The sequence below is a fragment of the Cupressus sempervirens genome, chromosome 10 (assembly GCF_028749045.1).
Source record: "Cupressus sempervirens isolate cs-2001-9-10 chromosome 10, ASM2874904v1, whole genome shotgun sequence".
Taxonomy (NCBI): Eukaryota; Viridiplantae; Streptophyta; class Pinopsida; order Cupressales; family Cupressaceae; genus Cupressus; species Cupressus sempervirens.
Genome location: NC_143127.1, coordinates 261263941 through 261280318, shown reverse-complemented (window position 1 = coordinate 261280318; position 16378 = coordinate 261263941). Strand labels below are relative to the sequence as shown.

At 34.0% G+C, this 16378-nt stretch overlaps 1 protein-coding gene and 1 pseudogene across 1 annotated transcript; both read right to left on the bottom strand.

Moving 5' to 3' along the window:
• Nucleotides 1-2555: 2555 nt before the first annotated feature.
• On the bottom strand, nucleotides 2556-7889 carry LOC149533634 (uncharacterized protein At4g15970-like). The gene is made up of 3 exons (XM_089804062.1): nucleotides 7717-7889; nucleotides 5746-6111; nucleotides 2556-3324 (listed from the first exon to the last, which is right to left on the bottom strand). The coding sequence occupies exons 1-3, from the start codon at nucleotides 7843-7845 to the stop codon at nucleotides 2875-2877; spliced, it is 945 nt and encodes a 314-aa protein (XP_089660188.1). The 5' UTR covers nucleotides 7846-7889; the 3' UTR covers nucleotides 2556-2874.
• A 6079-nt stretch (nucleotides 7890-13968) lies between these two features.
• On the bottom strand, nucleotides 13969-15479 carry LOC149533633 (U-box domain-containing protein 44-like; annotated as a pseudogene).
• Between the last annotated feature and the right edge of the window lie 899 nt (nucleotides 15480-16378).

Genomic DNA, 16378 nt, shown 5'->3' with positions numbered 1-16378 from the left:
AGGAAAATTTCATGTTAGCACAATGGTTATGGTTTCCTAACCAATGAATAGTAAGGAAATCAAAACTCAAGGACAATCAGGATTAGTACATTTTTGAAACGAAGATGGAAAATCTAATTGAAACTACTTCAGTCAAATTTTAAAGTAAAAAAAATAAGACTAGATTCAGACTAAAAAGAAAGCTCAACTAATATAGGATGCAAAGATGAGAACATTTACCCAATAGGATGGAGTAATTAATTGTCCCCATCATAAATCCTTTGAGAGAAATCTTAACATGACACTAGGATTAGGGACATAGAGAAAATGACATAAGAACCACATATGTGGTTTGTTATATTCCTTAGTAGGTCAAGATTGAGATGCTAGAGTACTAACGATAAACACCATCAATGAAAGCATATAAACAAAATCAATGTTTCCTATTTGAACTTGTTGAAAATGGTCTTTAAGGCTTGTATAACCAAACTTAGGAATATAATTTGTTGTCTTAAATTGCAGACAAGAGAAAAGACAAGTAAACACAAATATTAATGTGTAAACCAACTCACACAACTTGATTCTAGTGAAAGCCCAACTATAGAATGAAACTAGCTAAAATGTACCTTAAAACACATTCAAACATTTTGAGTTTAACTAATTAGAACTTGGTACTATGTGGATTCTCCAAAGAAAGGCCATTGTCCTCCACACTTCCCTAGCCAACAAAGAAACTTCATTCTATAACCGCATTTGAATTCACGTGATTTTGTTTGAATAGAAGATGTCACTATTTTGTGTCAAGGATCATTTTTATTTATTCATATGCATAAGACTCTCCATTGTGTACTCTTCCATTTACACATTTGTAGCTAAAAATATTTCTTTGATACCAAAAAAAGAGAGAAAAGAACCTTGTTATGAGAAACCATGTTAAAGCTTATCTTCTCTGTTATGAATCACTTACTCCCTCGCTCAACATAACCAACATTCCCCTTTATCAACCACCCCCCAAAATAGTGTTTAGTCATTTTATTGTTAAAAAATTTCTTGTAACTAACTAATTATTTTTAATAGTTACATTCTATAGTTTTCATTTCAATAATATTATAAACGATAAAATGTCTACAAAATCAAGGTGGTAATTAAATTCCAAAATATTTGGCATAAGCATAAATAGGTTGTGACACCAACACACACTTAATAAATAATAAAGAATTCAAGAACGAGATTGTAAAGCCCATATCTATGATTATGAATATCATCATATATATTCCAACAACCTTAACTGAATATCAACATGTTCAAAAGTTATGAACAAACTAGACTTTACAATAAATACCAAATAAGAATGGTTTGGGGCTAAGCACAAAGGTAGAAAACAATTATCATAATGAAATGAATATGGGCTATCTTGTGACTTTAATTTCCCTAAAATAATAAGTGATTCAAAGTGGGCACATTGCAATAATATTTAAGAATGGCTAAAGTGGACTCTAAACATATTCTTTTGTCATAATATTAACTAGGTTGGGAAAATTGAGTGGATTAATCAGGGAAAGTAAAGAGTTAATAGAAACCCCATCAGTGCCCAAATTAGCCAAACAATCACCTAATATGTTTCCCTCTCTATAAGAATGCAGAATGTAACATGTAGAGGTTGAAACAAGAAGAAACCAAACTTGATGTAGTATATACTAAATGGACCAATTATACACATGACATTTAATACTTGTGTTAATAATGATGGTTGAATCCCCTTCAACATGCAACTTAGATATAGATGGTGATTTTGCAAGTTCCAATCCAAAAAATAGGGCTAGGGCCTCAGCTTTGTTATTTGTATCCAAAGGGAGAGGGGATGATTTTGTTGCAATCACCAAACCTTTAAAATCTCTAATGACTATGCTATAGCCAGAGTTACCTGAGTTTCCCCTTGAAACCCCATCAAAATTAAGTCTATAATGGCCCTCACCTTGGAATTTGAAGGAAGTATTTTTCCTTTTTTTTAGCCTTTCATCAACAAAACATTATTCCATAAGAACTATATGTATCTTCCTTCTCTAGACACTCTCTCTCCCTTCATCTTTTTTTCTTGATTGATGCCCCTTACCCATTTACAAGCTCCCCTAATGACCTACACACAAAAGACAGTTAAAAGTTCTAGAGATTTCTTCTCATTTTTTATTTGTCAATTGCTTTGACTTGAAATTATTTTAATCCTTTAATGAATTATGCTGGTCCATGTCATTTTTATTGATACTAATGTTTACCTCTTACCTTGTTTATCCTTTGACATGTCAAATTATTCTTATTTTTACAATTACATGTAATCCAATAGCTTTATTTTTCCTTCATAGAATTCCCCCTCCTCTTTCAAAATCCCATAAAATTAATCAGAATGATGTCATATATCAATATAACAATATTGTTAATAAGAACATAACGTAAAAATGTATCACAATCTTGTACAATTAAGTGTAGAAGCTTCCTTTCTAAGTACAAACACCACCACCTTAGTTACAATACAGCCTTTTATGATAATATTGCACTATTTATTGTAGCCAATAAAATACCATAACAAAAGAGGGCAAATGGACAATCTATAATATTGCACTATTTATTGTAGCCAATAAAATACCATAACAAATGAGGGGAAAATGGACAATCGATATGCTCATTTTTTTCTATTCCTTATGGAATTAATCCCATTGTTGATCAAAACTTATATTGCCATAAAATTTTGAACTATGGCTTCTTCAAAATCCTCTCCATGAAATTCTCAACAATGGTCTCTTCAAAATCCTCTCCCTATTTTTTGCCATGAAATTCTCAACAATGGTTTCTTCAAAATCCTCTCCCAATTATTTGCCATGAAATTTTCAACAATGGGTTTTACAACATCCTCTCTTGATTGCTCAAAGACTGAAATTTTCTCCAGTCTGTAAGAATTTGCCTTAAATCACGAAGCTTGTTACCCAATCCAATACAGCAGTTAGCATGCATGGTGCAAATCTTACCCAAATCCTTGCGAGCTTCACAAAAGCCATCAAAATAACTTGTATCCAAGAATCTCATTGTCAATCCTATTTTCCTCATTTCATTTTCATGCTTGATATAATTGAGCACATCTTGATCGTGCTTTCCTGGGTACAACTCATGTGAGGAGTACCAATATTTATAGAATTGTATAGTCCGATTATTGGATTTTACATATTTGAATCCTCCGTTTGCAGTGTTATTCAGATCTGTTGGGCTGCCATTATAAACATCACAAGCGATTTGGAAATCTGTGTCTGTTGCCAAATGCATGAACGGGTTTCTGAACCACAGTATATCTACATCCTGTACACAAGATGATCCATGTCAAAAACATCAGCTAATCCATAAAAATAACAAATTGCAACATATAATGATGATTGAAGCACAAAATTGAGATGACTTGGAAAATATAAATGTGATTACAAAGGGATGCGGCTATTCTTCAGACAAAATGCATCTTTGATCAAAATTTTAAAATTAAAAAATATAATAGATTTTGCTGAAATTTTCAGCATTTTTTCTTCATGGTCTGTATGTTTTGTGATCGAAAACAACCAAAAAATTGAAAAAAAAAAAAAGACTTTTGGTACATTCTGTCTGAAGCATAGGCAGCACCTTTATGAAGAAAGAGTTGCATGAAACAAATCTATTTAAGCAAGGTAATGGAAATGTCAATCCATTTGTTAGAAAAATAAAAGAAACTCGTGTAGAAACTACTATTCTTAAATATTACATTTTGGCACAATGGGTAGTAATTTTCTCTTAAGATTGGTAGAGCTCTCTCTTTCCAGTAATTGAAACTGTTGCAGACCATTTTTTTTTTTAATGTTTTAAAGAAAGAGTTTGGTCATTAGTAAGATGGGAGTATCAGTCTAGTAAAAGAAGGTCATTTATAATTTCCTTTTTGTTTTAACTGTATAGATCTATATTTTTTCGTGTTTTGATTCTTCCATCAAGAAAAAGATTGTTCATTTATAATAGGGAAGTGTCACTAAAGTAAAAGGGAAGTTCAAAAAATATGCCTATGACTTCCCTTTTGTTTGAACTGTTCAGACTCAATTGATTTTTGTTTCAACTCCCTTACCAAGTACGAAAGAAATTGTCCATTTTAATAGAGAAGCTTTATTCTAACAAGACGAAAGATTTCAAGAGTGTCTATAAACTCCCTTCTCTTTTTAACTATTCAAATCCGGTTTTTTTTAAACCCTCTTACTAACTAAGAAAGAGATTGCCCATTTATAACACGGAGTTTGGAGCAAAAAGAATGGTCATAAAACATGCTCATAACCTCCCTTCTGTTTTTATCCATTCAAACTGATACTATTTTTGTTTCTCTTATAAAAAAAGAGATCATTCATTTGTAACAAAGAAGTGTCATCTTAACAATAGAAAAGGTCACAAGCTATGCTCATAAACTCCCCCTGCTTTTAACTATTCAAACGCCTAATGAATTTTTTATTTGTATTCTGCTATCAACTAAGAAAGAGATTGTCCAATTGTAACAGAGAAGTGTCATTATAACAAAAGAAAAGATCACAAGATACGTCCATAACATCCCTTTTGTTTTTAACTAATCAAATGCTCTCTCCCGCATCCTCCCCGCCCCTCTCTTTAAATTCTCTTACCAATTTTGTTGTCGATGGTTATATGCAGTCCAACAATGAAATCTATTTTTTCAAGGAAGAGATTGTTCAATTGTAATAGGGAAGTTTCTATCTAATTGAAAACCATTCACAAGTTAAACTCGTGCCCCTTTTTATGATTTTTTAATAGTTTAAATTCACAACTTCTCTTTTTCTTTTCACTTTTTCACTGTCAACTAAACATGGTTCATTGTATGCACAGCATTAAATAACAGAATGATGGAATTTAATTTCAGAAGAAACAGATTATCTATTTGTAACTGGGGAGCACCGCTGGAACAAAAGGAATGGCCATAAGCTTTTGTCATGACCCCTCCTTTTTTCCATGACCCCTCCCTTTTTTTTTTTCAAACTAGTCTAACATATAACTTCTCTGTCTGTTTTGAATCTCTTACCAACTGAGCTGAGGATAGTTATTGTCCATAGCATAAGACAGTCCAGCAATGGGATTCAATTTCAATTTCTAAGGGGAAAAAGATTGTCCATATGTATCAGAAAAGTAATCTCAGAAGTTATGACTACTTTTTGTATTTAAATGTTTAAGCTTTAATGTTCTTTTTTATTTTTATTTTTATCAATTGATATGTAAGTAAGTCTTGTGGTTGTATCAGGCACAGACAGGTCAATCTTTTGGTGCAATGGCAGTCCTAACTTGTAACAAATGGAATCGGGGCTTGGTTACACACACTAGGAGGGATTGTTGGACTAACCACCAGCATTCCCCTTTAGAATTTGCAACCTTGTTTAACCACCTCCTTTGTTCCATAAATCTAGATCATGTCAGACATTGATAGACTGATCTTTGGTACAACAGAAACCCATTTGTAACAATTGAAGTATTGATATGACTATAATAAATTAAACCCTCTGCCTTAAACTGTTCAAACCTCAAACCCATAACTTTCCTGCTGGACTCTCTTACCAACTGAGCCATCGATGGTTGCATGCACATTAAACACTTCACCATTTTGTTTCCATTAGTCTCCAAATCCATACAATGATCTACAATTATTTCTGAAACAGAGTAATATTAATCTTCGGTAAAGATAAGAGGAAAAGGGGGAGGGGGTGGAAAGCATACCGTAAAAACAAAATTGTATCCCATTTGAAGTACAGTTCTGAGGAAGTCAATTCTTGTCCACATCATCTTCAAGTAATCATCAGACATAAAAAGCTTCTCCCCGGAGAAGTCAATACCCTCGGTCTTGAGAATAAAACAGTGAGAATGGATGGATATGCAGCGATGATAAGCCTTTTGATCCAAAGCAACTATAACCAGATGATTCAGGAATCTACTTGTTCCTTCCCCACTGCGAAAGCTCTCCAAGAAAAGATCAAGCATTGAATTTGGTGCTGCCCATGCCTGATTCAATGTAGTTATTATTACAGTCTTATTACCCATATCAACCTCATGTAAAATTGTCTGCAGCGGTGGAGGTTCTTTGACCTGCATAACAATGAAAGTCATTTGTATTTCAGAGTTACATAAACTACAATGCATGTTTCAGCTCTGCAAAGAAGACTACATTGGAGTGTTTTTTCAGTGTTCAATACGTAGCTTGCTTCACTGTTAGCCTCTAACTATAGCATTTTTTTGAGAACAATATGGTTAACCTTGTAGGTCAACATTTTGCATTGGAAAAAGAGATAGATAAACAATAACTCACTTTCTTCTTATTTCCATTAAGGAAAAAGAGGTGTAAAAATTTATTAAGACAGAAAGAAATACAATAGGGAGAGCTCAACAAGCAGCTTGATTCTGAGCAACAAGATCATCAAATTCTTGCACCATCTCAAAGGGAAGTTGCCCCCTATCCATAATATTCCAATATTCCAACCCGGAGCATGACTAGAAGTCCATTTGGCTAAACAATCAACAGCTCTATTCCATTCACGAGGAATATAAGTGAACCTAATGAACTGAAAAGAGCATTAAGATTGACCAGTTAATAGTGTATTTTCTTCATTAAGATTGACCATTCCGGAAAGCCTCCTCATACTATAGATATTTTTTTCCATTTTATTATAACCTTCCACAGATGTCTCGCTACTGGCCTATAGTCCATTTGGCTAAACAATCAGCAGCTCTGTTCCATTCACGAGGAATATAAGTGAACCTAATGAACTGAAAAGAGCATTAAGATTGACCAGTTAATAGTGTATTTCCTTCATTAAGATTGACCATTCTGGAAAGCCTCCTCATACTATAGATATTTTTTCCCATTTTATTATAACCTTCCACAGATGTCTCGCTACTGGCCTATAGCCCATTTGGCTAAACAATCAGCAGCTCTGTTCCATTCACAAGGAATATAGGTGAACCTAATGAACTGAAAAGAACATTAAGATTGACCAGTTAATAGTGTATTTTCTTCATTAAGATTGACCATTCAGGAAAGCCTCCTCATACTATAGATTTTTTTTTCCATTTTCTTATAACCTTACACAGATGTCTCGCTACTGGCCTATGTTTTGAATAAAATATACACAACCCAATTCACAAAATCTTTCTAGTTCGAAACTGCACCATAACCATTTTCAAGATTGACTCTAAATTATAAATTTGAATGGTTCAGAGTAGGAAATCAATGACTGCACACAAGATACAAGATACAAATTTGAACCTTTCCAATTAAGAAATTTAAATTGTTCCAATTAAGAAATCATCATAATCAAACCAAGGACTGCATCAGAGATCAAATTGGAACAGTTTCTAATAAGAAAGGACCCATTTCGTTAAGACCCAGTAACTGGAAGCTGCATTATAATCAATTCAAGAAGTGTATTCAAAATCAAAATTTTAATTTTAAAAATTTTCAATAAGACGGGACTATTTCATTAAGACCTAATCGTATCAAACAAAGAATAGCATATTTCAATATTTAAATTTGAATGATTTTCAATAAGACGGGGCCTATTTTGTTTAGATCCAATAACTTAAGCTTCATCATAATCAAACCAAGAATTGCATGCAAGATTCAATTTTGAATTGTTTCCAATAACAAATACCCATTTTGTTAAGATCCAATAGCTGCAATGAGGATTTACACACCGGGTTGATGCCTTTGTCCCATGAACTTCTCACAGAAATTGGCCATAAAATGACACAAGTCATCATTGATACTAATGCAAGGCATACTAGGATTACCACTCCGCTCCTCCCTGTCCTGCTATTTGACATTTCTTCTCTTTTTCTTCACAGATGACTTGCCCCAACTGTGTCATCCAGAATGAAATAAACGAGAATGTCTTCATTTGAGCAGGCATAGGAATGAAGAATAGGAATTCACATTGGAAGTAGGAATAGACACTGTTAATCTCTAGACAAAATACACTAAAGACCAAAAAAAGTTCAGAAATGAATGCTATTTTTTTGGAATAGGTATACCTATTCCCTATTCCACTTGACTGAATCAAACAGAAAATTAAAAACCTATAACAAATTTTCCATTCCTATTAAAACAACCAAACAGACCCTTAATATTCACAAAAGATTGATCTACCTGAATATGTGGAAAGAATAGTGGATGACACGTTCGTTTTTAATTACTTCAATATTTATTCTGACACAAATGAAGTTGGATGGCCATTTCTTATGGAAGCTTTATGTATTGAAACGTTCATTTGCTTGATTCCCAGGTTGGTTTGAAGAGAATTTGTATTGTTGAAAGATGATCTCATTTGGGTGAGTTAATCTATATCTATTACAGTTTGGTGCCTATTCTTATATGATTATTCAATTAGGAGAGAGACATGTACGAATGTCAAACCTGGAGAATATAGATTTTTTTAGTCAATCTTTTTGTAATATGTGTTTTTATTATTCCTTTATTTTCTATTAAGCAATGTGGTGTCTAATAACTTATAAAACCATTTCAAAATATTAAAGTCATATTTATATACAATAACAATATCATTTCTATAATAATACAATACAGTTTGGTGCCTATTCTTATATGATTATTCAATGGAGAATATAGATTTTTCTAGTCAATCTTTTTGTAATATGTGTTTGTATTATTTCTTTATTTTCTATTAATCAATGTGGTGTCTAATAACTTATAAAACCATTTCAAAATATTATAGTCATATTTATATACAATTTATATTTATATTTATCTTTATAGAAACAATATTGTTATAAATATTTATTTATATTTCTATAAAGATAAATATAAATATAAATTGTATATAAATATGACTTTAATATTTTGAAGTGGTTTTATAAGTTATTAGATACCACATTGCTTAATAGAAAATGAAGAAATATTTTTTAGTGGTTGAGACTTATTATATCTATGAAAATAAATGAATATAGTTTGTAATGGTTGAGGTTTATTATATCTATAAAAATAAATAAATAAGAAATTTTAGTGGTTGAAGCTTACCATATGTACTTATGACATCTTAGATGTGGCAAGTCTCAACCATTATAAATTTTATTTACTTGTTTTCTATGAAGTATGTGGTGTATTATAACATTATAGAACCATTTCAAAGTAATAATAAGTGCATACTCATATTCATTTATAATACCTTTTGTATGATACAAAAATATGTCACAAAAAGGTAGCCAAATGATTGTAAAAGAAACACAAGGTGTATTAATAACAACATTATAATATTATAAAATAAACATGAGATAACACAAGGCTAATTAGAGGATGGTTAGTATTACGTGTGCTTAACGATATTTGGTGTATCCTTGCTCATCTGGAGGAGTCCATCATTCAGCATACCTATAGAGAAGGGAACCTGGTTGTTGATAAGCTGGTTGGATTGGGTTTGGGGGTGGAATGTGTTAAGTGTTAAAGACAAATGACATCTCTCCCTACAGACATTCTAATTGATCTCATTGAGAGTGGCAAAGTTTTGATCCCCCAAACAAGACGATAATTTTGAAAGTTGATTATCTTTGTTGGTCCCTTTGGGTGGCCATTCTTCTAGCGGGGCTTATGGAGAATTTAAAATTTGAAGTGTTAGACCCTTGCCAATATTCTTTGAAAAATGATTATCTTGTATCCTTTCTCATAATGTGTGGGATATAGAGAAGATTTGGTGGGATATCATTTGGTACTCCCATGTTTATACTATTAATTGTGGTGATCATTATCTTACACTCCCTATAAGGAACGATTTCCAAAAAGACTCCTCTTGGTGTGGTTTTAAAAAGGTATTTCCATGTGCAGCTTCATATCATAGCCCTGTGAACAACTATAACCCAATTTTGAGTAATGATTACGAAGTGAAGATTTATTTCTCCAACTTTCTAGCTACTATCCATGGTGATATTCATTAATTCTAGAAGTTTAGAGGTGGAAGCTTTCATTGTAATACCCATTGTAAGTTTTTTCCCTACTTTCATGTTGGAGAGTTCAGAGAACATTGTATTGGACCATGAAATGAGGGGGCGTGTGGTTGGAATTGAACCCAACAAAATTGAGGATGAATGGTGCAAGGATCTGTGTGGTTGGATGGCAATTAGACAAGGTCGGCTTATGTATTTCATGGAAGCCATGGAGAGTTATATGATTCATTCTCCATGTAGCTGGTAAAAACATGGAATGAAAGGAAGGTCACCATTGATGGGATAACCTTCAAAATCAACAAAGATGTCATAACATAGGCCACTAGGCTACAAAGGTAAGGAAGTGGAAAGAGATAACCAAAGTGTTGGATGAAACTAGTCTTAACAAATTCTTCAAGGTGAAGGAAGCTCCTATTAGGTTGCATAGTAGTTTTGAGAGGGAACAACTCCCCAATCCCTGGATCATGGTTTTCTTCTTGATTATGAAATATCTCACTCTGAAGGGGAATTATGGGAAAAGTTACTATTATCACTTCCCTCTGTTGAATCACTTTTAGTACCATGATATGGTTCCTATTCTATTTTTCTTCTTCATGACCTAGAAACCTCAAACATGGAGGTTAGGGAAAGAAGGAAAGATGGGAAAAAATGTTATCCTTCATCAATGTCTAATTCTTTTCCTTTACAATTTTTGTCATGCTTATTCTCCCCCCTATTACCCGAAATATTGTCCTCCTACAAACTGCTATGGATAATATCACTCTTATCGCTAATCCTATTGAGATTTTGGCTAACCCTATCCCCCAAGTGTCCCAAGATACCCCTCCCATTTTAATGAAAACAAAAATAAGAAAGCCCTAGCACAGACTACCCCTAAGCAAAATAGTAAAGTTGACCCTCCCATTGGTTTTGGTGATTCGAATGTTGAGATGGGGGGTGGACACTAACACGCCAATAGAATTTCCTCTGAGCCTAGGAAGAAGAGAATGGCTGAAAAATCCTTCAATGTGGATTCAGTAGATTCATGATTTCTAATCCAAAGGGAGTGAGAAAATTAAGGGGACTAAATCAAGGAAAAAATAAGAAATTGTTAGAAAGGATTATGCAAGGTAAGAGGATGTGCTTTTAGATTCAAAGAGTGGTAAAGCCTCCCTAAAGGATGATCACTAATACATTAGGGGTCAATTTGCGATGGTAGGCAAATGTTATGTTTTTTGGCTTTTTTTTCAATTATAGCTCGATGACGTCGCAATTGCGACATCAAGCAACGTAGGTGTCGCAATTGCGACATCATCGGGTTAAAATTGAAAAAATAAATTTGGAACTCGAGTTTTGTTCGGCTGCATATACAATATATGCCATTTCAATGTTTGAAGGAGCATGCACATATCTTAGCCTCATCAAGGCCATAGTGAAGAAGAGTGTAAAGGTCCTTGCCGTCTTACCTATTACAGGTGTCGAGCTCGAAGCTGCTGAGATAGGAAAGTTGATGCAAAGCCTATTTCTAGTTTTCAATGGTTTTGGAGTGATATCTCCCCTTTGTCTGGTGCATTGTCAAAGCTTTGGCATAAGGTCCTCTTTTGTCCATCCATCGGAGGTCACAAGGCTTCGCATCGTATAAGAACACTAGAATTATGGGTGCTCTCTATTTCAACATCAGGCAAAGCTCATACAAGCACCATCTTGATTTTGCATAATTCTTCGATAAAATGGCGATGTGGACAGACGTTGTGGCAATTGTGCTTTGAATCTATTCCAATAGGTGCGGAGTAATTATGGTAGATCTTATCTACTGAGGCATGGGCAAGGGGATTGGTCAAATGCTTTGAGAATTTGGATTTTGATTAGTACCCTCTAGTACCAGCTACGAAACCAACATACATTTCTTCCTCTAAAATCTCGGACATACATTAACCACGTTCCAGGGAAAGCCTAGGTTTTGTACTATATAGAGTAGTTGTTGAAGGAAGGGTGATTGGCAGGAAGAAGGGCCTCATTGCCAATGTCTGGTATTTACATATCTCCATTTTTTTTAATGTTAATTGTTATGTATACAAGAATGTAGGGTTGTAGTTTTTTTAAATCAGTTATATGTTAGTTTGAGATATTGTTATTATTTTCCCCATAAGTTTTCTTATGTTAAGAACTATTCATTCTATATGTTAGCTATAAAAACCATGTACCAATTGCCATGTTCCAACTGTTGGAACTAACCCATAACCACCTTTGGAGATTTTGTAAAATCTTGCCCAAATGTTGAAGTTAAAATGACAACTTTACAACTTTTCAGCATCTTGACTCCTATCAACCTACCATCACCTCAAATCGATGCAAAATGCCTTCCTCAGCTACATGAACCATGTCTCCATCCTTTTCAAACAATTACACACTTTGTAGGGTCATTTGGCATGATCTCATTTTTCCAAACTTGGCAATTTCTTGTCACCTATTGGCAACTTTTTCCCAAACACACACAAACTACCCTAACACACCACTTAGACCCTCTTGGAGTCTTTATTCATCAATTACCTGGCTAGGATCACAAAGACACACAAACTACCCTGACACACCACTTAGACCCTCTTGGAGTCTTTATTCATCAATGACCAGACTAGGATCATTTACAAGCTAGAATATCTTGGGGTTTTAGCCCAAACCCTAGGTCCTCCTACACCACAGTGCTAGGAACATGTCAAACAGGTCTACATGAGAAAATCAGCCAATTCAAAATAATGTTGAAAGAAACATAGAACTAGAATGAAAAGGAACAAACTCAAAGCAAATGTTTTTGGTTGATTCAAGATTGCCAAGAACCACTTATGCTCCTACGTCACCTTTATAAACTTCTAAATTTGGCATGAGCTTTAATGGATATCCACTCATCGAAATTCCCATTTGGCACAAGCATAGATTAAGTTTATGAGAATAAAAAAATCATGTGTCCCACAAGATGACATATAGTGAAGAAACCTTTCAAATACTTCATACAAACATGTGTCCCACAAGATGACATCTACTGAAGAAACCTTTCAAATACTTCATAGGCTTGCAACTCCCATTCCACATCTAGTAAAGAAACCTTTCAAATATTTCATAGGCTTACAACTCTAATTCCACATGCACTAATAATGGTCAAAAGGTTGTAGAACTCGACTTTATTCTTGCTAATGGCATTTGATTGTTAGTTTACCATTAACTTGGTGAGTGAAATTTTTGGGTTGGGTTAGGTGTTTGAGGACCTTGGAAACCATAGTAGAACCCTTGTGAAGTTGAGTCCTTATATTTCTATATGTGAGCCATTAGTAGCCCTAAGGAACATTATCAGTTTGGATTGCAATTTAGATCTTTTGGCAAGACTGCCTAATAGTTGATAAAGAGCCCTTACCCATCTCTGCATCATTCCCCTCATCCTTATTAGGGATGAATCTTCTAAATAGTACCACGTAGATTTTTTCAAGACAAAACATATGAAAAGATCAGATAAATTCCATCTAAATTAACCAAAGTAGATATATAAATCCTATTTTAACTATAAGTTTGCACATAATTATAGAAAAAGACTATATTCATATCTCCTTCCTAAAGCCAATCAACCCTTACCTTCTACTTCCTAAAAATAGTTCTCATTACTTACTTAAGTTCTCAAACAACTTGAGACTCCTCTCTACTCAAATCCTATGAAAAGACAAGATCTTGAATTTTTGTAAGTGACAACACACGATCTTGTGCCTACCTCTTCCTAGCATAAATATTACCAATACATGACCATTTCTTGATATGCTATTTATCTCCACGAGAAACCATGAAAGCATCTAACTCCTTCACAATCTCATCGAAAATGACTGCACCTTCCTGACTCTCAACCTTCAACATCAGCATGATATTCTTTGCATGATTAATGAGATATAGATACATGAACTTTTTCAACTCCAAATTCTCTTCTTTAATGTGACAGCCGCATTTTGAACATGTTGAGAATCCATTCAGACAAAACCATCAATCTCTGCACATTAAAAAAACTAGTTGTATAGCTTGATATTGCAAGGGAAGCTTGGCCATTTTGATAAAAGCCCAAATGGTTTGAAGGTTATTATCATTGTTCTAAATCAATCCTGCAACATCACTGTCATCTAAAGCTTATGTCAACAATAACAACACCTTCATCGAATTCTCTACAATTGGTAATTTGCAGAAAGTTAGAATTCCCATGATGGCTTCAACAAGCTTGCATGCTTCCATTGGTGTCTTGTCATCACAGAGAAGAAAAGATCTTCCATGCTCCATAGTTAAATCTGCTAGAATAGTTGTAGCTTTGACTTTCATATTCAAATTAGGCTTCTCTAAGAAGACAAGTAGCAAAGGAACCCCTCTAGCTTCAAAGCATCAATTACATTTTGTTGAATCAAGGCCTCCTTTTTATTGTCATTGAGGTGCAATTGTGTGAGCATTTTGACCATTCCCAATTTGGATTCCTCTGTACCTCTTAAAAGGAAATGGGCAAAGGATTTGTACCAATTAAACTAGATCATTGATCTTATGTTTCCTTCATTGTATGAGTTTCCATCATAAGAGAGTTCATTGAGAATAGTCTCAATATCCATTGTTAACTCTAGATGATTGCCCCTAATTAAAATTGTAACAATTGTCAAAATAGCACCACATTTTTGGCCTAGCTCCTCTAGGATATTCTTATATTTTTGTTAGCTCTGACAAGAAGTTTATAGCAGCCCTTGTGAGGTTAGGGCTCAAGTCATTGAACAGACATTTAATGATCTTACTAAGCCCATTGGCTTCAACTAGTTTTTCCTTCCCATGATTATTGTCTTGCACAACTGCCATTAAAACTAAAAAACAAAGTGCCTTCAATTTTTTATCATTAGGCTTCAAAGCTCCCACTATTAATGGAAGTAAAGATTCAAAAATTATCCAATTTTTATCATTTGTACTCTCTTTGCAGAGTTCTGACAAATCAACAAGTGCTCTTTTTTTTGCTCGGCACATAATTTTGTCTCCAACTTTATCTTTGCCTTCAAAATCCTTGCCACGTAGTTCTACTACCTCCAGAGATTTATAGTGCAGTACAAGGCTTGGTTTGGTATAAGAATGGAATACAGGAGAACTATACTAGTAAGGGGATCTTTTGGCTCACCTCTTGCAAACTCACTCTCAATTGCTTCTATCTCAAAAGAATTATTAGTTGAGATCAAAACTGGATCGTTCATCACTTTCCCTATAAGAGGACATTTAAAATATGAATATGGCTCATGAGTAATGAAATTCTCCCGAGATCTACTAACTACTCTCCTCAATTCCAAGAAACACTTATAGGAGGTTTCTAATGCCATGTCAGCATCTACTTGAGAAAGAAGAGCCATGACCTACTAAATATACTGGACATCCTAGAGCTCCTTTTCCCTTTCAACTTCCTCGATATCCCTCTTAAACTTATGAAGTTCAATAGATATATAGCTAGGGCTTTGCCCAACACCTGTGGCACAATCATCCATCCTGCTCTTTGAAAGAATCATAATAACCAATGTTTTTATCCTTACAAAGCATTTTATACCATTCCAACTCTACCATAGATGTTGCACAGACCTTGACAATATTGTCTACATATTTCATCAACCAAGAGACTAGTAAACTAGTGGAACCTAGATTTAGGACAACCACATATTGAAGTTTCGAAATAGGGGTACTAAAAGTGCGCCTACAAACATCAATCACTATTTTGCATGTATATTCACCACTATCTTTCTCTCTGATGTCACTATTTTTTTCATTGTAGTAGTGCTATTTGGATGCATATCTGCTCACTATTTCCTTACATTGTTTGATCACTATTTTTTATCTTATACATATATTATTGCTACTTTTATATGGCACACACATTGTTTCTACCCTTAGCCACCTCACTGCTCTTTGTTGTCTGATGGCCATCATAATATTCTTACTATGTTTCTAGGTCTACTTTGTGTAACCAAGAGCATTGTTTCATACAATCGCAAATATTGTATCTTCACCAAAAGTGTTGTACCATTATTAACATAAAATGGTCTTTGGCATTAGTGCTTGGACCCCTTAGACAAGACAGTAAATTGATGATCATTATATGGTGAATATCCTTCAAATAAAAGTTGTGAATGTATCCAAGGATAGTGAATTTCCTTGCAAACACTCTACATACCTTTAACAAAAAGGTGAAATTATCTCTCTTTCTACCCCTCATCATATGAGTCATGCTTTCTAATATTTATCATAGTTTTGATCTTCTTCTTCACTGAAATTAATTGCAATCATGTTGTTTTAATGTCATTAAATCTACTCATATCATTGTTGATAGCTCTTCTATAATCTCTGATGATGATGCTCCTCTAGACAATGGTAAATGTACATCTTGTCATGT